Source organism: Neopsephotus bourkii, unplaced genomic scaffold (assembly GCF_033783945.1).
Source record: "Neopsephotus bourkii isolate Nb327-2 ecotype Australia unplaced genomic scaffold, CSIRO-AGI_Nbou_v1 NB_1250, whole genome shotgun sequence".
Lineage (NCBI taxonomy): Eukaryota > Metazoa > Chordata > Aves > Psittaciformes > Psittacidae > Neopsephotus > Neopsephotus bourkii.
In genome coordinates this window covers 5,240,161-5,262,717 of record NW_026901735.1, presented here as the reverse complement: position 1 = coordinate 5,262,717, position 22,557 = coordinate 5,240,161, and the positions used below count along the sequence as shown (strand labels likewise).

General features: G+C 44.8%; 1 protein-coding gene across 1 annotated transcript in view; it reads left to right on the top strand.

Moving 5' to 3' along the window:
- Positions 1 to 21,545, top strand: part of DNAJC6 (DnaJ heat shock protein family (Hsp40) member C6) — a 38,825-nt gene extending 17,280 nt beyond the window's left edge. Inside the window, exons 5-19 of the mRNA XM_061364911.1 lie at positions 2,167 to 2,289; positions 4,118 to 4,251; positions 5,403 to 5,597; positions 5,976 to 6,093; positions 7,128 to 7,207; positions 7,389 to 7,582; positions 7,677 to 7,757; positions 8,615 to 9,061; positions 10,997 to 11,149; positions 12,491 to 12,559; positions 13,277 to 13,411; positions 15,396 to 15,656; positions 16,167 to 16,312; positions 18,234 to 18,410; positions 19,305 to 21,545. Coding sequence (XP_061220895.1) covers positions 2,167 to 2,289; positions 4,118 to 4,251; positions 5,403 to 5,597; positions 5,976 to 6,093; positions 7,128 to 7,207; positions 7,389 to 7,582; positions 7,677 to 7,757; positions 8,615 to 9,061; positions 10,997 to 11,149; positions 12,491 to 12,559; positions 13,277 to 13,411; positions 15,396 to 15,656; positions 16,167 to 16,312; positions 18,234 to 18,410; positions 19,305 to 19,406 — 2,415 coding nt within the window. The 3' untranslated portion in view covers positions 19,407 to 21,545. The remainder of the gene's footprint in view (positions 1 to 2,166; positions 2,290 to 4,117; positions 4,252 to 5,402; positions 5,598 to 5,975; positions 6,094 to 7,127; positions 7,208 to 7,388; positions 7,583 to 7,676; positions 7,758 to 8,614; positions 9,062 to 10,996; positions 11,150 to 12,490; positions 12,560 to 13,276; positions 13,412 to 15,395; positions 15,657 to 16,166; positions 16,313 to 18,233; positions 18,411 to 19,304) is intronic.
- The last annotated feature ends 1,012 nt before the right edge of the window (positions 21,546 to 22,557 follow it).

Sequence of the window (22,557 nt, the reverse complement as noted above, 5' to 3'; positions counted from 1 at the left end):
CTCTTCCCTGTGAGGGTGCTGAGGCGCTGGCACAGGGTGCCCAGAGAAGCTGTGGCTGCCCCATCCCTGGCAGTGCTCAAGGCCAGGTTGGACACAGGGGCTTGGAGCAAGCTGCTCCAGTGGAAGGGGTCCCTGCCCGTGGCAGGGGTTGGAGCTGGGTGAGCTTTAAGGCCCCTTCCAACACAAACCAGGCTGGGATTCTGTGATTCATGAGTGATGGTGAGGTTTTGTTTGAAATACATGCCGTGCTACGTAGTGTGTATTTAATTTCCTAATTGTGAACCAGCAATCAGATGGGTAATTATAGGCAAAGTAAATGCATAATTATGGGCTGTTGGTAAATGTATATTATTCACTTGGTAAGAGATAATGGCTTTTCCAGATGCTTGATAGTGTGCTGTTATGATATCTGTTCAGAAGATGGTCAGTGAAAGGGTCACTGGTCATATTAATTCTAGCAGCCACTTGGGATCCGGATTGTGGTTTAGTGATCTAATTGCAAGTGAATCTTGTGCCTGATGTAAAATAACTGGTGTGATAATATAAGCTATTCTGGTTCTGTTAAAGAATTGAACAACTGTTTATGGTCCGTCTGTAACTCAGATTTTACAGTGGTCCCATAATGCAGCAGTGCATACCCTGTGTGGAGCAGAAAGCTGTTCCTGTGCTGGGGGTTACCCCTTAGTGAACTTGAGGGTGTTTTGTGCCTCTTCAGCCCTTCCTGAAAATGCACAGACAAGGTGAAGGCAAGGGGAAATCGAGTGTGCTCAACAGAAAGAATGAAATAAAACACAGCTCTTTGGACAGGAGAAGATGAGGGATGAGTATGGTAACATAGAGAGGGTACCTAGGGAGTGCTTTCCAGAGCCTGGGCATGGTTTGACTTGTGTGCTTGTTGAGCACTGTAGAAGCTATCCAACAAGTACATTTCAGTGTATTGTGGAGACCAGAAACTTTCCTGACTGTAAAAAGCAAGTAGGCAAATATCTATTTAGATATTAGATTAGACAAGAATCTCCCAAATGCTAAGCAGAGCTTCTCCAGCTAAATTGGGCTGATGGGGTATGGATGTGCTGGGGTAGGCAGTGCTGCCTGCTTGCTTTGTCCCTGTACCTCTGGCTGTTGTTGGAGCTGTTGTTTGAGACAGCCCAGCTTGGTTGATCTCTGGTTTGAGTCAGGATTCCTGTTTCTGCTGTGAGATGTTGTGCAGGTGTATGTAGGAGAGAACCTTGAATACAAGTTTTTAGGATACCTGGAGCACTTCCTTGCTCTGAGAGATGAAACATTCAGGTATGGAGATCCATATGGCTATTTAGGAACATCTGGGCAAACCACCTCCTTCCTGCCCCCAGGTCTTGTTAAACAGGATCCGAACATCAGCTGAGAGAGAGCTCTTGCCTGAGAACAAGCTCCATGATGTTTCTCCTGTGAATGCCTTTTAGCCAGAAATGCCTTTAAGGAAAAAAGATATTTCAGTTAAAATCAGATGAAACAGAGATGGCTGTGGAAGGCTAGTTGATGTTGATGTGCTGTTTGAGACTGCAAGGGCTGTGCTTCACATAAGTGCTATGACTCAAAACTAGCACACTGATGAATAGTAACTAGACTATTAGGGTTTTATTAGTAACTAGACACTTTAGGATTTGTGGGTTTCAGCTCAAAGTAATCCATTTCTTCATACATTAACTCTACTTACTCAGATACAGTATTTTGTGGAACAGAAGTTTCCTTTTCATCAGTCTAATATCTGTCAAACAGGGCTTGAAAATCCTCTGACACCAAATGACTGAGAACAACAGATGCTCAGTATCCTTTGGAAAACAGCCGTAGTTTTAGGGACAAGCTGTACAAAGGCTTCGGAGCAGAAATCAATGCGCTGCTGCAAAGCTGGAGTGTTATGAAAAGCCCTTCAAGACAATCTGACTTGGAATGTGGATTTGACAAGTGTATTCTAAGTGACAATACATCAATATCATGTTATTAAGTGAGGCTTCTTCTGGAAGTCAGAGCAGCAGAATTATGCATGGGAAAAGATGGAGAAGGTTTCCAGCACATAGACTGTAAAAGAGAAGTATGTTTCTTGGCAGAAAGCACTGTAAAAGCAAAGCATGCCTTGCTTCCTGCTCTTAGGAAGAGCATCTTTTGTTCATGCTGTGATTCCCGTAGGTATCTGAATGTAGCTGGCCAGTGCGGCAAGCACCCAGTCTGCACAACCTCTATGCTGTCTGTAAGAACATGCACAACTGGCTACAGCAGAACCCCAAAAACGTGTGTGTCATCCACTGCATGGTAAGTACACCTGAAAATAGCCACAGTTTTAGACCTGTAAGTTGTATTGCATGTTGCACATCTGGACTCTGTGTAGAAGGATGGTGACTTTCTAACAGAAAAAGAAACATCGTAAAAGGTACTACTACAGGAAGGGACGTAATCTTCCATGTGCAGCTACATAGCCAAGCTGGAAGACCCAACACTAGAGAGAAGCAGGAATGCAAAGCAAGAGAGGTCACAATCATTCCAGCAGTGAGCTGCTAGAAGTGATGAATAGCAAAAAGGTTTGAGCTTCATGGAAGAACTGACCATAAAAGCTGTCAGCCTGCTGTGGCTTTGCACTCTATTGTGAATAGTCACAAAGTGCAGCCTCTGGGCTGAAGGTTACTGGTGGAATTTAGGGAGAAAAAGCATAGCTGGCAATTCTGTCAAACTGGGAAGCTGAGGTTGTTGAAGTCTCTTGTGATCTCTATTTGTCAGGCCTGGCTGAAGAAGTCCAGTAGCCTTCTGCTCCTCCTTCTGCACCACAGCTGAAATGGTTTCTATATGGCCCTCGTAAGGATGACTCGGTGCTGGGCAATGTGTAGATGGGATGCATGAGTGGTGTGATTCTGTGTGACTAACATGTAATGTACTCCACGCTACCTTTAATATGGGCAGTGATGCCCACATCCTATGGGATGTGAATTCCATTCCAATAGGGATGAAGATGCATTTGATGCTGCAGTCCTGCAAATGCAGCTCAAGAATCAATTCTTTCAGTGCCCTTTGAGCAATGAAGATCAGGATAATGCTGTAAGGGACAGGGAGTTCTCTTGGACACTTCCTCAGAAGCTGTGTTCAAGGCCAGGTTGGCCAGGGCCTTGGGTGACCTGGTTTAGTGTGAGGTGTCCCTGCCCATGGCAGGGGGTTGGAACTGGATGATCTTAAGGTCCTTTCCAACCCTAACTATTCTATATGAACCTGAGAGAGCTTTTCAGAAGCAATTGGTAGAGGCTAAACCCTGTTAACCTTGAGCATGTGCTCAGGCTCAGCAGGTTACTGGGGTCTGGCTCAGCTCTGGGGTGCTAAATCCCATGTTATATCTGGAGTGGCTGAAATAAGTCATTGCCATGAAGGTGCATCTGAAACTAAGCAGGCATTAGACCAGGGTTTTGGTGGAAGCTGGTGGGAGGGCTTTTTCTCTTTGGCTTGCCAGAGCTGGGGTATGGTCCATACGGCTCATCACTGCCTATGTCCCTAGGTGTAGCAGGACTCAGGGCACTGGGGGTACTTTGATTCTCTCCTGCTCTTGCTGTATCTTTGGTCTATCAATCTGTCTCAGCAAGCATACTTTCCCCCATCATCACACTAAAGAAATCACAGACTTGGTCAGGAGCAGCCTGTAGGCTGAGGGCTGAGGAGGTGTTTTGGGTGAGGGAGCCTTGGGCTGGATTTTTCTGTTAGTGACCTCTTCCAGGTTAAATCCCTATTAGACAGCAGCCTGCAGCCATGGGATGGGTGTGCTCTGAGCCCTGTGGTCATTCCAGGCCTGTGTCTGAATAATTATAGCATCACAGCTTGGGAGCAGCCACAAAACACCAATGTTTGTAGATAAAAATGCACTTCTGGCCTTTCAAAACAACTTTTTGGCTGTTTACTGGGTATTCTCTTACCTTTGATCCAGGCTGGTGCCACTCACTGTAATCCTGTGCATTAAATAACAGCACTGAAAATTCCTCATCTTGTGGTCCCAGTCTTAGTCTGGAGAAATGATTTAATGTGCTTTAAGGAAGAGTAGAGAGTGTTCTGTTGAAATGTGAAGGATGTCTTTGACGTTTTCCTCCCCCTGCCCTTTCCTTAACAGGACGGCCGAGCAGCATCAGCAGTCCTGGTCAGTGCGATGTTCTGTTTCTGTCACCTCTTCTCTAATCCAGGCCCTGCTATGCAGTTGCTGAACACAAAGAGACCTGGAATTGTACTGTGGCCATCTCACAGGAGGTAGTGTATACTGGTTAAATGCTATGCAGGAGAGCTATATCCCTCACACTGAGAACTGCCCAAGTACATGTCTGTGTTCTGGCAATGTGTTCCCAGCCCCTAGGCTGAGATAGGCATTCAGATTTCACTTTGTTCCCCAGAAATCAGTGGTAAGGTGGCAATCAGGTGCTGGAACAGCTTGTCCAGAATGACTGTGGGATCTCTGTCCTTGGAGGTCCTTGGCCTGGTATCACCCCCAGCAGCACAGTCCAGTTCTGAGATACAGCTTTGAAGTTGATTCTGCTTTGAGCAGAGCTGGACCAGATGGTCTTCAGAGGTCTCTTCCAATTTCTATTATTCTATTTTATATATATATATATAAATAATTCTATTATAGAGTTATTCTATTATTATATAGAATAATGCATATGACCTGCAGGGTGTATATGCTGCATGCCCCAGTCTGTCCACCCAGACCAACCTGGAGGTACTGGCAGGAGGAGACTGAAAACTCCAGAATTCCTATTGCAGCATGAGCAGACCTCATGCATTAGCCGTGGTACTTAGCTCTGACAGGTCTTAACTAATGTTTGTGGCCACTTCCATTGATAGAACAGTAACAGAACAAGCGAAACCAAGCACTGCAATAGCTTTGCTCAGCGGTTCAGGAAAGCTGACAAACCTATAGTGAATCCCTCTCTCAACGTCAGCTTCATCCTTATAGGAGTTTACACTGTAAAACTGTCTTCTTTACAATATCCATTAAGTAGGGGAAGCTGCCTGTCAGAGCAAACTGAAGATATAGTGTTATGTATGTAATAGTGATCCTTCAGTGCATGCCTAACAAAGTAATTTATTGGCTGTGGGCATGTACAGTAGCAGGCAAACTTCTCCTGGTAAACCAGAAAAACCCATTGCTCAGCACCTTCTCTCCTAAAAGGTGAGCAGAAATGATCTTCAGCTCAGAGCTAAAGGCCAGCTTCCTTCCTCCTGGGCTCCAGTTCTTGGAATTAAACAGAAACAGAAGCACAGGTTTTGTTGAGTCCATGGAAACCCCAGTTATGGAACTGTGAGGGTCACGCTTCCACTGGATTTCAAGGTAGATTTCAAGTACAGACTGAACCCTGCTCACCTGGGATGGAGGATTCAGTAACGGCTCTCTCTCTCTGCAGATACATAGGGTACATTTGTGATCTCATAGCAGACAAGCCTGTCATTCCTCACTGCAAACCACTTACTATCAAGTCGGTCACCCTCAGCCCGGTCCCCTGTTTCAACAAGCAACGGAACGGCTGCCGGCCCTTCTGTGACATTCTCAGTGGAGAAACCAGGATCCTCACCACTTCCCAGGAGTATGAAAGGATGAAGTGAGTTGCTGTGATCTCCTGCCATCCTTAGGAGCTTAATTCCAGGAGGCTTTGGTTCTGCTGTCATTGCCAGACTGCCTGATAAATGAAGGGGGGCAAATGTTGTTTCATTCATTTCAGTGAATCGAATGAAATAAACTACCAGGGTGAACCTGAAGTTGTCCTGAGGTGGGATATCTTCATAGGGATAGTTCAGTGCTGTATTGATTTCCCCTGTTCCATGATTCTGTTTCAACTAAGCCTAATGCTAAGCAGGGTGCTGCATGCACCATGGTCTGAAGGAGATGATAGCTTTTATGTTCACACTGTTGCCGGGTGTGAATTCCAGGCATTGTGGAAGGGAGCTTAACTGTGGATTTCCTTCTCTTCCCCTCAAAGGGAATACCGTGTGCAAGAAGGGAAAGTCCTCATTCCACTGGGAGCCACTGTCCATGGAGATGTTGTTGTTTCTGTCTATCATATGAGATCAACCATTGGGGGCCGCCTTCAAGCAAAAGTAGGAGTTTATCTTCTCTTGCATGGTAGAGGCAATGTAGCTAAGAGATGGCTGAATATGGGGCCTAAAGATGCGTGTGGCACTTGTGGTGAAAGTTGCCTTACTTGACAGTAGACACAACACAAATTTGAGCAGTGCCAAGTGAAAACATAGAACTGCATAGGGAGAATTCCATGATGCCTCCAGCATCTCTTTATGGAAATGGTGTCTACTGATAGGGTGTAGGATCATTACAGCTCACGTAGAAGACATGGGGATAGGAAAGACCATTTAAGCTGCAGGCTGGTCGGAGAGCCACCCTCTTTGTAGCCATAAAGCCTCTTCATTCTGGCAGATCAAAGAAATGGGAGAAAGAAACTGGGAAGTGAGAGCAGTGGAGTGCTGGAGTGCGCACACCGTGATGTCTCCTTCACATAATATAGTAGCACTGGTGAAAGTGGTGTTCTAGTGCACTGTTTGTGCTGCTCTAGGCTTTGAGATGGACCTTAACATGCTGTTCTCTGGCTCGTGTAATTGTGGAGAAGGAATGGGGAAATGCAGACTAGAAAACTTGGACCTACAAAAACGGCATCCGTGGTCGTCACAGACTAAGTTGCTCCATTAACCTGTGCAGTGAGGAGGGATGGCTCACTTGCTGAAATAATCTGTTTAATTTGTAGTGACTTCAAGCACAAAATGTGAGGGCAGAACCGAGTTTTGTCAGTGGGAGTAGAAATTGGTCTTATTTAACTGCTTAAGTGTCAAGTAGATCCCAGAAATACAGACAAGCAGGGAAAGAAGGCATATTCCTGAAGGCTGTGAAGGCATTCTGCTGTTGTGGAAGCAGCAGAAGCAAGGTTTAAGGCAGATGGGTTTGAGAGGGAAAAGCTCTGCTTTCTGTTGAACAAGCAGAACGAGTTAGCTTGTGCAAGTTATGATTAGTCTATGTAGTGACTGGTAGTAAGGTAGACTTAACTGCCTGTATGTTCTATAAACTATCTGAATTTCATCAATTGAAGCCTTTGTTCAGTCTGATGCTTTATGTTGTTTTGCAGATGACCAACACACAGATATTCCAAATTCAGTTTCATACTGGATTCATAGCCCTGGGAACAACCACACTAAAATTCACCAAGTGAGTATTTTAATCTGAACATTAATCAAAACCTGAAGCATGAAAGCCCAAGGAAGTCTGAAGGAGAATATTCACCGATGCAATGTGAAAAGTCTGTGTTCATGCATATATGGAAAGACTTTATATAGCTGTACAGAAATATCCTTTCCTTTTTAACTGTACAACTCTTGTCCCCATTTAGGCCTGAACTGGATGCTTGTGACTCTCCAGACAAATATCCTCAGCTCTTTCATGTCATACTGGACATAGAAATACAGTCTACTGATAGACAAACTGAATTAACTCCCCCATGGGAGAACTTCACCACGAAAGACATCAATCCAACCATTCTCTTCTCCTCTCATCAGGAGCATCAGGACACTCTTGCTTTGGCAGGTAAGAGCTGCGCAGGTTTATTCCATTTCAATGCTTCCTTGCATGCTGAACTTTGCTTTGCTTGATTTGATTTATTTGGTACTCTGTGCTGCAGGTAGAGGCCCCACTGATTCACCCCAGGATAACATAAGAAACGTTGGACAGAGTGCATTCTTCTCATCTCTCAGCTGGCAAGGTATGCACACTTGGGCTTCAAAGCAAAATCAGCTTCAAACGAGACAAACAACTTATTCCCCCCTCCCTGGAGCACAGAGTGAGGCTGAAGGATCTGATCGTAGCATTTCTTTCCTGTGAGATCATGGTGAAGTGCTGGTCACACCCTTGTGTTGCAATGGAGTGGGAATGAATTTCTTCCAGTGTCCTCTTCAACCACTGCCTGCTTGTGCTGTATATGACAATTATTGGTACGGTTCTAGTGTAAAGCTTTGCCTGAAGCCTCTTTTAATGCTAAACCCATCTTTTTCCTAGTGTTGCACTTTATATGTAATGCTAGGAGAATGTAGCACCAAGAACATTTGTCTGAGGCCATTTAATAATGCTGAGCACCTTGACAGTCTCTCATCACTGCCAAATGCAGCATTCTTCCTCCAGTATCAGTGCTACATTAGGTAGGAACATTGTGTAGATTACATTAGATCGAAACCTGGTGTGGGCGCAGCTAGGATGGTGATTTATGTCACTACTTCTTTATAGTGAGCCTTGCTTTGCCTGGATTTTAAGGCATGGCTGGAGATTTATGCTGGTCCTGTCCCAGAAACTCATTCAGTTTGTATCTCTGGGCATTACACTTGCTGACTCTTCAGGAGGAGAGTCAATTAATCTGCCTCTGTTTCCTGAGCACTAAAGCTGGCTCCTTACAGTACAAACCAGGAAAGACTTCAATCTTTGCAAAGGACTCTCATTTTAAGACCTAGCAGAAGGCTGCTATGATGTTGTCAGTAGCTCTGTACTCTGCTTGCAAGCTGATTTTCACGGGACCTTTGTGATGACAACACTGACGGCTGCCTCATTTTATTTTCACCCATCCTTTAGATCAGAAATCTGACAAAAGCAGCTCCCACCCCACCTCAGAGGATCGAGCAGCGCTGGTGCACGAGGAGAGCGAGCAGTCAGATGATGAACTCTTGTCCCTTTCCAGTCAGCACAGTAATGCCAGCGGTGACAAGCCTCACGGGACACCAAAACACAGCAAAAAGCAGCAGGAGCCTCCAGCACCACCTCCACCTGAAGACGTGGACCTGCTGGGCCTGGATGGCAGCCCTATGAGCAAGAGCTTTCCCTCACAGCCCACGGCTGCCCCCTCTAACTCAGACTTGCTGAATGATTTGTTTGGGGTTGGTGGGGCAAGTTCCCAGAGCCAAAGTGGACAACCCCCTGCTGAGGAGGTCTTTCATGTGGGGGGACCTGGATCAGTGCATTCAACTCCTCGGCGTTCTGCAGCTTCAGCATCCCCATCCCCGTCCCCAAGGGTAGGAGAAGGTAATAGTGCCTATTCCTAGTGTGTGACATGGGGCAGGTGCTTTGGGAATCCCACCTGGGTGATGTGCTCTGGGCTGTTGGGTTCCTCTTGGTACACTCATGACATGGAAACAAGAGTTGTGAGGGATCCCAGGGGCCCAGCCAGCTCTGCTCTGTGACAGGAGAGTTGGTGCATCTTCGCAGTCAAGAATACAAAGCACATCCCTAGTTTGTTCCATAAGTGTCTGCTGGAGCTCACCCAAGTGTTTGGCTGCTCCTTACACTGGCATCAGTTATCAGAGATCATCAGGTTTGCTTTGGTTGTATGTCCAATAATGCATATGAGGAGAACATATATCTCAAAACCAAAAAAAGCCTCTTAGGTTTTGGGTAGACCCATAGCAGTTTGAATTTGATTTTCCCTTTAACTTCAGGGGGTTTGGAGCTGTGATACTGACCCTGGGCTCTGAAATAAGGCTGCACAGTTTTGCTGTTTCTGGTCATTCTGCAGAGCATGGCCATGTGAGAAGGCCTTTTGTTTCCTCAAAGACAGATGGAGATCAGGCTGGCAGGAGTGGTTGAACAGATATTAGAAAGAGGGATTTGGGAGGGGGGTTAAGTGAATATAGGAGAACAAGTGAAAATCACTGGTAAGTGAGCAGGTGAAGACCCCAATCCAAGTTGCTCAGATTCCCTTGGGGCTGACACCAGTAGCACCTACCACAGGATGGCCATCAGCCAGCTTCTGAAGACTCTTCCTGAGTCATAGAATCATAGAATAGTTAGGGTTGGAAAGGAATCAAGATCACAGTTAGAATAAAGAACCCCCCAAGCTTGGGGAGGTTTGTCTGTGGACAGGAGCAGTTATAATCTACTTGTAGTGAGACTTGTGAAGGGAGAGGAGAGATGAACACTGAGGACTGGAGGCAGGAGAGGGGAGAAGAACACAGATTTCAGTGGGAGAAATGGAGCCACTTGTATATAGAGAAGGTTCATGCTGTGGCAGTTGTATGCTCAGTCTCAGAGTTATCCAAGACAAAGATGCAGCAACAGTATTGGGAAGAGACTTCTGGATATTGTTGTTGAGCTTTGCAGAGCCAGACTGGTGCTTGAAAGGCAAGGGAAGGTTTCATATGGCTTTGTCCCAACCCAGGCAAGCAAGAATAAAAGCTTGCAAGATAAGTGAAGACTAGTAATTAAGTATCCTAAACAATGGATAATGTAAGTAATGAGGAATAAACAGCATTAACACAATGCATAGCTTCTCAGGATTGTGTCTCTCTTGCCGTAGCATATATTGCATCTCTGTTCAGGGTGTTCTTTAAACTTGTTGGCAAGTGAGAATTTGAGTGCCTTCATAGGGGATCTTCTGTTGTTGGTGGGGTTTTTTATATGAAAGACACTGAACAAATTGGCGAAAAGACTTGGAGAAGGAGCTGGATTTTTGTAACAAGTGATACCAAGTATTTTCTAAAGCTATTTCTAGAAGATGATCCTTTTACCCTTGACATGTGTAAGCTCTGACAGCCTCAGATCATCTTGGACTGCATTCAGGTCTTGAGAGGAAGCAGGAATCACATCAGGGCACAAACTCCAAGCTCTGGGCTGTCCCTCACCATCCATTACATCCTGGCAGTGTGTGCAAATTGAAACTTAGACGCAGTGTCTAAGCATCTAAATATTTGCTTTGACCCCTCTGAAATTCAGCTCCTCTCCTTGGAAAAGACAGATGGGATCAACAGATGTGTTGCTGTGACCAAGTCATGCAGCTCTCTAGGTCCCCATGAATTTGGCTGGGCTCCCGATACTTCCCAGTTGCTCTCCCACAGTCACATGCTGTCTCCTACTTGGTGTCTGTGGGTATTAGGTTTTCTTCTCCACACACCAGTGTCTTTTCCCTGAAGCCCATTCATTATACGAGTTAATGATTTAGTTTTCTCAAACATGCTTTCACAGCCACTGCCTTTGATCCATTTGGAAGTAGCCCTAAGCAAACTGGTCCAGACCTCCTGGGTTCCTTCCTTGGTTCATCAGCTGTCCCTGGTGATCCTTTCCTTCAAGCAACAAGAAGTCCTTCACCAACTGTGCACAGTGATCCCTTTCATATGGGTAAGAAAGTGAGGCTTTTCTAGTGTATTTAGATAAATGGGAAATGCTGCTTTTAAATAGTGATGGAGCCATTAAGCACAGACTGCTGCTTACCATAAAATGACTCTAAACCACAGAAACCCCACTAAACAGGAAAGAGCTTTTCTTGTCTCCAGACTTAAAGCATAATCATAACTTGAAGTGTGGTAGGATGGGACTAGTTTCACTCAAGTCTTATACTTAATTAATAAGCTATTTGTATACATGAAATAAGAGATGATGAAGAATGTCTGCCTGTGTATTCCTGTGGTTATAAGGTCTCATTTGAACCAAACTACCATTAATTGCGCTAAATAGAGCATGCCATATTAAGCCTGCTAGAGAAAACATGCATCCTTTGGTGAATTTAGAAACAGGCATCTGTTTTCTTTAGATCTGATAACAACCCCGGCCAAATTCACAGTTGAATTTGACACTTACTTGAAAAGAAGGATTTTTTTATTTCTTTATTGGACTTTTTCCTTCTCTTGCTCTGAAATGTTCTTTAGTTGTGCCCTTCTCCTCCTGTGCCAAAATTTGATGCTATAGCCTTCTCTGAAACACATTTGGTTATGAATTTGCTCTCTGATCATTTAACACATGTCCCTTGAATGCAACAGTCTTGTCGGAAAGCCAGAATGACACAGGAGGGAACTGGCGTGCTGCTGGCACTGCTCCCATCCTTGCTTTGCCAAACTCGGGTACGGGATATTAACTCTGTGAATATGGTTGGGTCACACTTGGAGCTGGCTGCACTAATGAAAGGCATTTCAAGTGGCATCCCAGTGTGATGAGGTCAATTACAGTGTTCAATTACAGCACTAGTATATGTGGATAATGAAAAGCCAGCAGGGTGAACTGCATGGATGTACAGGCTTTATTTGATACGGGGTTAAAGGAAGGACTGTGTGTGTTCTTTCTGCTTTACATCTGTGTGGGCTGCTCTGCTTTTTCTCCATCCTTGCCCTTTGTGTGTAGCATATTTCCTTGGGTCGAGATGTATTCCCAAACACAAAACCCCGTGTGTTATTCTGGTGATAAGGTTTTTATAAATGAATATAGGAAGCCTTTGATCAAAGCTATCATAAAATGAATGTCATAAATTTGTGTCCTTCCTCACTTACCTCTCTACAATATGAGATCAATAAAACCCCATTAGATTTGTAATGCCCATATGCGGGAGAAGTTAACTTCTAATGACCAAATGTTAGATGGCCATAATATTGTCTCTCCTGCTCCTTGCTCCATGCTTTTAACGGGCACTGGATTATGTTGGTTTTGCTGTACTACTTTGAGGTATTTATGTGTATTCATTCCGCTTAGCTTCTAGCACACCAACAGTTTCCATACAACCAGATGTTTCCAGTGGTTGGGATTGGCCCAGCAAACCAGGTATGTACCCTAAAAATTCAGGGTGTTTAACAAAAAACCCTTCAAGAGCCCTGAGAGAAGAGAGGCAGAGGGGAAACCAGTGACTGCAGAGAAAATGTTCCCTCTTTGCACTGCTTAGCACTTTGACTAATACACTATAACTTCAGTCAAGGTCTCAGTCTTAATCTCAACCTGTTGTCCTGGTCTCCCAGTTATCCAGGTGAGGATTTGGCTAAAAACTACTAAATTCTTTCTGTTCCAAAGAAAATCTGGGTTTCTTTCCTCAAGAAACCAGGGCCTGAAGCAGGACAAGTGTTTGGGGAGGGTGTACGTAGGTGTGTTTCATTCCAGTATAGAGCAATAAGCAGGACCTGGGAAGCGCTATGCATTCCTGGGATGCCACTAAATAAGAGCATGATTCTTTCCAGTCTTGGGAGAATATGTATGGCCTACTAAAAGTTGCTTCCCCAAGGCTCCTGAATCTTAAAATACACTAATTTGTCATAATTACCCTGTCGCTGCAGACAGTCGAGGGAACAGTCTTGTTGCTGAGCCTAATTGTAAGTGGGTGTGCAACTAGTCTGGAACAACACGGAGTTGAGACTGCTTAGAAACATGACATTAGTACACTCCATTTTAACAGAAATCTTCTAACATGTGACTGAGCTGCAGCCATGTACAATAGGGGTAAAAACTGAGTTATTTTTTCTTTTATATATGCATTTTTTTCTCTTTAAGGTGGTCTAGGAATGGGAAGCAAGTCAGCTGCCACCAGTCCTACGGGATCCCTGCACAGCACTCCCACCCATCAGCCTAAACCCCAAACACTGGATCCCTTTGCTGATCTGGGGACTCTTGGAGCAAGTTTAGCAGGTTTGCATCCCTATTTAAAACTAAAGAAGGAATTACCAGCTCTGTTTCTAAAGAAATAGGATGAACAGCTTGGGGTGTGTGGCCAAGAGCTCTGTGGGTCCTCTCAACTGACCTGTACACCAGTGCTGCTTTGAAGCTTTCCCTTCTGCTTGGTTCTCCGTAAGCTCTCACAGATCTATGCTTTTACTGATCCACCACCAAAATACCTCTCAGTAACCTGCTAGGACCTCAGTAGACAATATGAACTGCAAAGCTGAACCTCTGTCTGCTAAGTCTAAACAGTCTCTGGGTAAGGATGCTGTTTAACTGGAGAACTGTTGCTACACACCTTGGAGCAGTGCCTGGGAGGGAACTTTGGCTCTTCAAAGCCACTGGGGTCCTTGAGGAATTGTCTCCTCCTAACTTGATTCATTTTTGCCCTTTGTGAGGGAATCAGAGAACCTCACTAATCTGCCTCTTATTCTTAGTGGAGTCTGACCCCATTTCCTTTGTACCTGACTACAAAAGACCGTGTGCTTGGCTGCTTAGGCAAGCATCTCCTTGTTTCTGTCACAAAACGATCAGCAAATCCTCATCCCCAGTGTTAAAAAGGCAGTTCTGAGAAATTATTGCAGCTTTCCTTAAAACCCAACATCTCAGCTTCTCTGATAAATAGATTTTGCTTCCCTTTGTGCCTTCCCTCAGCTCTTTGTGAGCCACTGTGGTTTTATCCGATGTTTGTTTTCCCCTTTGCGTCAGTACCAGCATGGCTCTGGAATTAGGTTTCCCAGTTCCCTCTGCTGGAACACGAGCTGCTCTGCAGGAGCAAAATAAAAAGTCAGCCAAGACCTATGTCGGAGCCATTGAGGTGCTTTTAAAACATGTGTTCTCTAGCAAAGTTATGGAGTTCAAAAACAAATGACTTGGCATCCACAGGATATTTAACCACATTTTCTGTTGTTCATGCCTAAGTCGAAAGCACTTCATCCAGTTTCCATGACATGCTTTAGAGCTCAAAGTTGAATGTGTGAGTCTCAAACAATAAACCATTAAGACTGCATAATTCTCACCACAAACTAAGCCAGAGAAGCATCCCCTAAAGTAATGAGGTGCTGAAATGTCTCCTCTGTGGGATAGCCTTACATCAGCACAGGATAAAGAGAGACCATTTCAGTGACCCACCTTCACTGTGAGCTTGAGCCCAGAACCCCCCCATATGCTGGGCTGCACCCCCAGAGCGTGAGCAGCAGCTCAGGGAGGGGATCCTGCCCCTCTGCTGTGCTCTGGGGAGACCCCCCTGCAGCCCTGATCCAGCTCTGGGGCAGCAGCACAAGAGGGACGTGGAGCTGTTGGAGCGAGTGCAGAGGAGGCCATGGAGATGCTGCGAGGGCTGGAGCAGCTCTGCTCTGGAGCCAGGCTGAGAGAGCTGGGCTGGGGCAGCCTGGAGAAGAGAAGGCTCCTGAAGGGGAGACCTGAGAGCAGCTCCAGTGCCTAAAGGGGCTGCAGGAAAGCTGGAGAGGGGCTTGGGACAAGGGCCTGTAGGGACAGGCCAAGGGGAATGGCTTGAACCTGCCCGAGGGGAGACTGAGCTGAGCTCTTAGGCAGAAGCTCTTCCCTGTGAGGGTGCTGAGGCGCTGGCACAGGGTGCCCAGAGAAGCTGTGGCTGCCCCATCCCTGGCAGTGCTCAAGGCCAGGTTGGACACAGGGGCTTGGAGCAAGCTGCTCCAGTGGAAGGGGTCCCTGTCCATGGCAGGGGTTGGAGCTGGGTGAGCTTTGAGGTCCCTTCCAACACAAACCAGGCTGGGATTCTATAATTCTATAAATAATAGTTCAAAAGTAACATTACCCTGCACCAGGGTACACCCACAGCAGCTTGGGTTCCCAGCTGGCTGCACGTAGCAGAAGCCAGTTGCAGGGAGGATTTTGCTTAGGTTCCCCTTTCAGCAGGCCAGTCAGTGTCCTGTGTGCTGATGCCCGTTGTCTCTCCTTTCCCTGTACCCTGCAGGTGGCCCTTCATTTGCCAGCAAACCAACCACACCGACGGGCATGGGTGGAGGATTCCCCCCGTCACCGCAGAAACCCTCTCCCCAGCCCATGGGTGGCAGCGGCTGGCAGCAAGGAGCTGGCTATGGCTGGCAGCAGGCACAGCCCAAGGCGCAGCTGAGCATGCCTCATGCCTCCCCCCAGAACAAACCCAATTACAATGTGAGCTTCTCAGCAATGCCAGGGGCACAGAACGAGCGGGGGAAAGGACCTGCTAATGTTGGTAAGTTCTTCAGAGGTCAGCATCCAAAAGGTTATCTCCTTCTAACACTGCTTTAATGCTAAACACTTTAACAGGTCAGGGTCTAAGCACCTAAGTCATGCTGATCATTTGATTAGATATAAAGTTCAACCCCAGTTCTACTGTCCTATACTCTAAAGGATGCCAATATTTACAACATCCTCTATTCCAAATGGGATTCACTTCCCTGGCAGTGTTCAAGGCCAGGTTGGAGGGGCCTCAGAGCAAGCTGCTCTAGTGGAAGGTGTCCCTGCCTGTGGCAGGGGTTGGAGCTGGAGGAGCTTTAAAGTCCCTTCCAACCCAAACCATTCTAGGATCCTATAATTCTGTGAATAATAGTTCAAAAGTAACATTAACCTGTAGGTCTCTTGCACACATATTAGCACTGGGAGATTGTTATAGTGTTACGTCTTGGGGGATGGCTTTAGGTAGAAAAGCAGTGTTAAATAAACTGTATTGTGATAACACCTTCAAATCTTCTTGCTTTTCAAGATGCGAAACCAAAAGTGTCTGCAGATTTTGAAGACCTGTTATCTGGTCAAGGATTTAATGCTCACAAGGACAAGAAGGGCCCCAAAACAATAGCTGAGATGAGGAAAGAAGAAATGGCTAAGGAGATGGACCCTGAAAAACTGAAAGTAAGGAATAGTCTTGTTTATGCTCTTACATTCATTTAACATGTCTTTTGTTCTCATCGCGATGGAGGTTGCTTGGAAGGTGGAGGGGACAGTAAGCACCAGCCATCCTGCACATGATGCAGCTAATCTCTCAGATCATTTACTGACAGCGATCCTTAACTCAAAGGATACACATCCACAGTGGAGTTCTAGTTGAGCTTACTGTAGGTGTGCAATGAAGTAACTACTGTTTGAGTACTTCAGTGTGCAGGCTCCACAGCACTGCTGGATCCCAAGGACCACATGCTGTCTCTCATGCTTGCTTTCCATAAAGGAGCTGTCTAATATACTCAACAGCACCATACACTGCTGTGCTCCCCATTTGCGTGCCAGACAGCAATGAACTAGTGTGATCAGAAAGACAAAGGGAGAAACTGCAGGTTTTGGGAGATATCTGGAAGAATCTCCTCTATCTCATCAGAACGAGAGATGCTACTTAGAAAAAGAGGTATGTTTTTACAGACTCTCTTGGAAATAGCTTCTCCCAAATAAACCAGATAAAAGAGCAGGGACCATCTCTGCCAGTCCTGGTTTTGGTGAAATGAAGGATATTCTTCCCATTACAAGATTACTTTGGGGCAGAAAGCAGGAACTTGCTGCTGTTTGTTCATATATTTCTGATGCTTTCCCTGGAGATTTGAACATCCTTTGGAATGGATTTAAAACTGCAAGGTCACATTTCTGTCCAAACCATGGCTTGCCCAGTGTTGCTGTCAGTGCTGCTGGTCTTCCGCAGCGCTCCAGCCCTGATTAGCAGGCACAGCTAATTGAACTAATCCTCCATCTCATTAATCTTGCCTGCTTTGGGATTCTCTCATCTCTCCTCAATAAATTGCCAAGCTACAGATCTGTTATGAAGGGAAGGAAATGTATTCTGTCCTGCTCGATGTTTGAAGCATGAAACCAGGAATTATAATTACAGAAGGATACAGAACGGAGAGGAAAAGCCCAAGCCAACTTGTATAGGACAGAATGAATGAATGTTTTAATTCTTAACCTTGTGGAAAGGTTTTAACCTTTAGAAAGGGTGTGCCAGCATCCATGCTGAACACAAACGTCAGCCTCTTGTAATCAAGTGGGCAGCTGCCAGGCCATTGAGTGGGCAGTACAACTTCAGCAATTCATGTGGTGCTGCTTAATGTGTGCAGCATTTCCCCCCAGCAAGCTGCTGAATCACTGAAGCACCCAGCTGATTTTCCCTTCCCCATATAATTCCCTTTGCTCTGATGCATTTTATTTCATGGAATCACTTCAGTTCAGCCTGGAACTGTTAAATATATTCACTCTTTGGTTTTCACATTTACTTCCCTCTCGTCCCCTCCTTCTCCAGCCACTGACTGAGATGGCAACCACTAAGGGGGACTACATCATGTAGGAAAGTGATTAGCTATTGCTTTATTGGACTGCTGGATTGCAGGTAGCTAACAGGCATGTGAAGAGACTTGAAGCTTCTAACTTAGAGCTTGAAAGAGTTTGTATTGAAGCCAGTCTTCAATGTGAGTCTTTAGAAGAACTTAACTGAAGAGCTACCCATCCACAGCAGAGTTCTAGTTGATCTTGCTGTAGGTGTGCAATCAAGCTTGCTGAAGAGCCACGCAGTTAAACATTTCATTTCTCTTTTGACTATTCCACCTAATGACTGTTCCTAAGGGTTGCAAACCTGGTATTTTTAGCAGGGATGTTGCTTAAGGTATGTCTTAACTTTCAAGCAGTGCTATAAAAAATAATGACAAAATAGAGACTGACAGATACCTTCCAAAGGTTTTCTAAAGCTTGGAAAGAAACATAAGGTGCCCCTTGGAGTCATAGCTATTCAAATGAAGAAACTTTGTCCAACTCAAACGTCTAAGGCATAAACTAAGAATCACATTCTTCTCTCCAGATCTTGGAATGGATTGAGGGGAAGGAGAGAAATATAAGAGCTCTGCTGTCCACAATGCATACAGTCTTATGGGCAGGAGAAACCAAGTGGAAACCTGTTAGTATGGCAGACCTGGTCACGCCGGAGCAAGTGAAGAAGGTCTACCGGCGGGCAGTGCTTGTCGTCCATCCTGACAAGGTAAGGTTTTCCTGCTCCTGCATTGATCAGATATTGTCATTGTTGTCTTAATTACAGAGAGTTTAACGTGATTGCTTTATTTATTTGTGCAAACAGCTTTATAGAAAGTAGTAGTTCCAGTTTTTTGCCAGTTTCTGACAGGTGAGGACCATAACCACTTCCAGCCCCAAGACTGTGCTTGGCACATGCTGCTCCAAGCAACAGAGATTCACATCTTCAGCTTTTGTCACCCTCACTTTGACTACAAGCCATCCTGCTGATGAGCAGTAGTCCCATAGTATGGCACTTGATAAAGGAAACGAGGGTGTGATAAAGCCATATGAAAGGACAGGGGTCTTAAAATCAAACGTCTGAAGTGGAAGAATTGAGTTATCTGATTATCCAGCCCATGGCTGGTGGCCTTGCTGCTTATACTTGCCAACCAGATTGCAGTGATGCCACCTGGGAAACCCTGTGGTGATGATGAGGCTTCCACTTCTGAGGAATGGAGGCTCTGAGGGTTTGAGGACAGTGGGCAAGGCTTAAGAAGATGTGGGCTGCCCAGAGGCTGGCAGGAACACTGCTTTTTATCAAGGAACTGTGTCAGGTTGCAGCTTTTTCCCTTCAGTGCAGGTAAAGTGCCTCCTGCAGAGCCCAGGTTGAACTGTGTTGCCTCAGGAGTGCAGTGTTTTATCATGCTTGGGGGTTGTCAGCTCCGGGGAGCTGAAGAGCCAAGAAATTCTTAAGCTGTAAACAAGGAGAACAAGCAGCCCTCAATGGTAGCTTATTGTTGTCAAAGTGAAAACCGTTTGGGGAAAGCAAATGATGACTGCTTGAGAATCTCGCTGCTCAAATGTGGACTTTCTGTAGTCTGATTTGGTAGATGTGATATCCCTCTTTCTGCTTTCATTCCAGGCTACTGGGCAGCCATATGAACAATATGCAAAGATGATATTTATGGAGCTAAATGATGCCTGGTCAGAATTTGAAAACCAAGGACAAAAACCCTTGTATTAGGTACTTTCTCAGTCTCCACACAGACCTGTGCTAGTGCTTATATAGTCTCTTGTCACAAATGTCGCAGATCAACCAAACTCTGGCTGGAAATTCGGAAGTTTCAGAGCACTAAGAGCCTAATACTTACCATGAAGAACAAGAGGAAGGTTTCCTTATACTTGTACCGAGAATCCTGAGCTCAGAGGAACTCTAGCCACCTGGCTTGCCCTAGGAGAGCCACGGGGTTACAGTTTCTTGTAACTTTTTCTATTGTCCTTTGGATTCAAGTGATGTGAGGCAGAGCACATTCTGGAATAAGGCAGAATTGTCCTGTCTCCAGCACAGTGTAGCTGCTGAATTTCCTACCTTTTTCTTTGTGATATGGCAACACTTCAGTTAAGTTCAACAACTGGTGGTGAAGCCTAAACTTCAATGTACTTCCTTCCTAGGTTTGGATCTGGCTTTATCAAATGTAAGTGTACAGATGTGGTTTAGGCACACTTCTGACTGTCACCATTTGCTGCTTAATTACCCATATAGTGTTGTATGCCTGAGTAGAGACAAAGCTGAATCCTGGGTTAGATCAGTGCCCCCTGAATGCTGCTTTACGTTAATATTGTACCTCACCTTGCAAACCAGCAGTGAAATGTGCAGAAGGAATTACTCAACATTATGGAGCAAGCGTCTGTTAAACAGCAAGTAGCTGATGTTAAACAGTACCTTGTTTGCTTGTCAGACAGCAGGTTTAGGGGCTGAATCCTCTGACAGGGGAAGGTTGAATCCACATCTGTGAAAGTGAGGAATAAGCATGTACTGCATTTCCCATGAAGCTCTCATCAGTAGCTTGAAACCATCAAACAAAAGAAATACCAAACTAAAACTGGTGCACAGTTCTAGGAACTTCCCAGCCTATAGGTCACACTTCCCCTCCTGAGGATTCAGAAGGCTTTTTCTAGCCCACTTGTATCACCTCTATGCCTTTATCAGCTCCAGAGCACGTGGCCAAGGCTCTTGGCAAGGATGCAGTCTGTTGTAACTTCACTTTTCAGATCCCGGTGTACAAGCTGTCCTGTAGGTATCTGTGGACCAGGTCTGATTTTTGAGGTAAATACAGTGCAAATTGATTCTCTTAAAAGTTTATATTGGACCAAAGCAATAATATCAGAAGAAAATATCTCTGATGCTAAAGCTGAAGCATCTTTCCTAGCTAAACAGAAAGTTACACTCTTCACCCCAAATTTTGGCATTCCCCTTTTGTAGAATAGCTAAGGCTAGCAGTTTATTTACCAACACGTTGTATCTGCATTTGAGCTTTGAAAGGGCAGGTATGTTCAGAAGATGGGCAGGAAATAATCTGTATTTACTGCTTAAGGAACAGGTTGCCATCTGATGCGAGTCGTTAAAGCTGGTGGTTTTTAATGACAATCCACTTGTTGTTGCACTTCTGTTTTCAAGTGGCAAAACTTACTGCAAAGAGTGTGTCAAAGTACATTGCTTTCTGTATAAAACTCCATCCTTTTGTTGTATTGGTCCATTATTTACTACCATTAATTGAAAATGTGAAACCAACACATAGGTCTCCTTTTATATAAAAGACCTTAAGATAATAGTAACAAACTGGATGTTATTTATTAATGTTTTGATCCAGTATGTGCTTGTCTTATTTAAAGAGATAACTGGAATGTGAATCATGTTCCTGTGATTTGTTGGTTTATTGTTTCTCATTCACATCTGTAGATATTGTGACCTATGCCTATATAATAAAAAGGATCTCATTACTATAACATCCTTTTTTAATGATGAAAACTACAGTAGCTTTGTATCGAGTTGGTCATGGCACAGGACTCTGGATACTCATATGTTCACAAAACACAAGTCCATCATTAAACTTTATCTACCAAAAGAAACCCTACCCCACTCAAGCTTTGATTACTTCCATCCCTAATGTTTTTATGGATGCATGAAAGTATTAGGATGTACGTATATCAAAATAGTTAACTAACGATAAAAATTCTTGTCATATCTGGTAGTGACAGAGGTTATCAATGTTCAGGTTTACTGTTTGACTAAATTATTGTAATTTTTGTAAATACAGTATATACTCAATGAAATTGTGACTGGTCTAAAACATTTGTATATACATTAAAGAGCTCAAATTAACATATTCAGGTATGTTTTGTGCTTGGGGGGGGGGAACCCTCTACCTCCTTGCTTTAAATGCAGTTCAGAGCAACGTTTCGGTACATGTGGGATAAACAACAGCAAATGCATGTATGGTAAATGGCAACCTCTTTTCTCTACAGCATCTCATAATAACAACTTTAGCTGTTGCTGTCATGCAGAGTTGGGTGCGACCTGTGTGGAACACATAAATTAACCAGAAATTACTTGCTTTAGAGCCAAATATGGGTTTTCCTGAAGATTTTATTTCCTTGGGAGAAAACAAAGTAGGTGAAGAAGCTATTCCCATTACTGTAATAGTTTGTGAAAGCAGTAAGGGCTTCATTCAGAGGGAATTTGCAGTGGAAAAAGGTGCAGTTTTTTGTGCTTAAGTGACAACCCCTTCAACTCAGCTGGAACAGAACATGGTACCTTCCATGTTCTGATGCTTCAAGACTGGTTAATTCAGGTGTGATTTACATAGGGATTGCAGGTAGACGCAGCTGTACCGAGATGTAAAGTCTTGTCCATCATAGCCAAAGGATCTGTTCTGCCCCTTACACTATGGGGGAAGATACAATAAAAGGGACTCTACATCATATTCTCTCTCAAAATAAGCTCACAAACAACATAAAATCCTACATTTCCCATACCACAGGCGCAGGGCAGCGGCTGGTGTCAGTGTTGCATCCTTGAAGTGCCAGAGGTTGGCATTCCAGTTAATACAACGTTCAGTTGAAGCATTTAGCTATTTAAGTTGCTCTTCTAATTAGGCAGCCTTGTCGGCTCTGAATTCTCATATAATCCCAGGCTGGTTTGGGTTGGAAGGGACCTTAACACTCATTCAGCTCCAACCCCTGCCACTAGAGCAGCTTGCTCCAAGCCCCCTCCAACCTTGAACTGGAAATTAATAACGAAATTAAGGAAAACCCCATCTGTATCAGAGCAGATGCGCAATGAGACTAGAGGCAGAGATGGGAGGTTCCTAAAGAAAACCCCCCTGTGAAGGTGT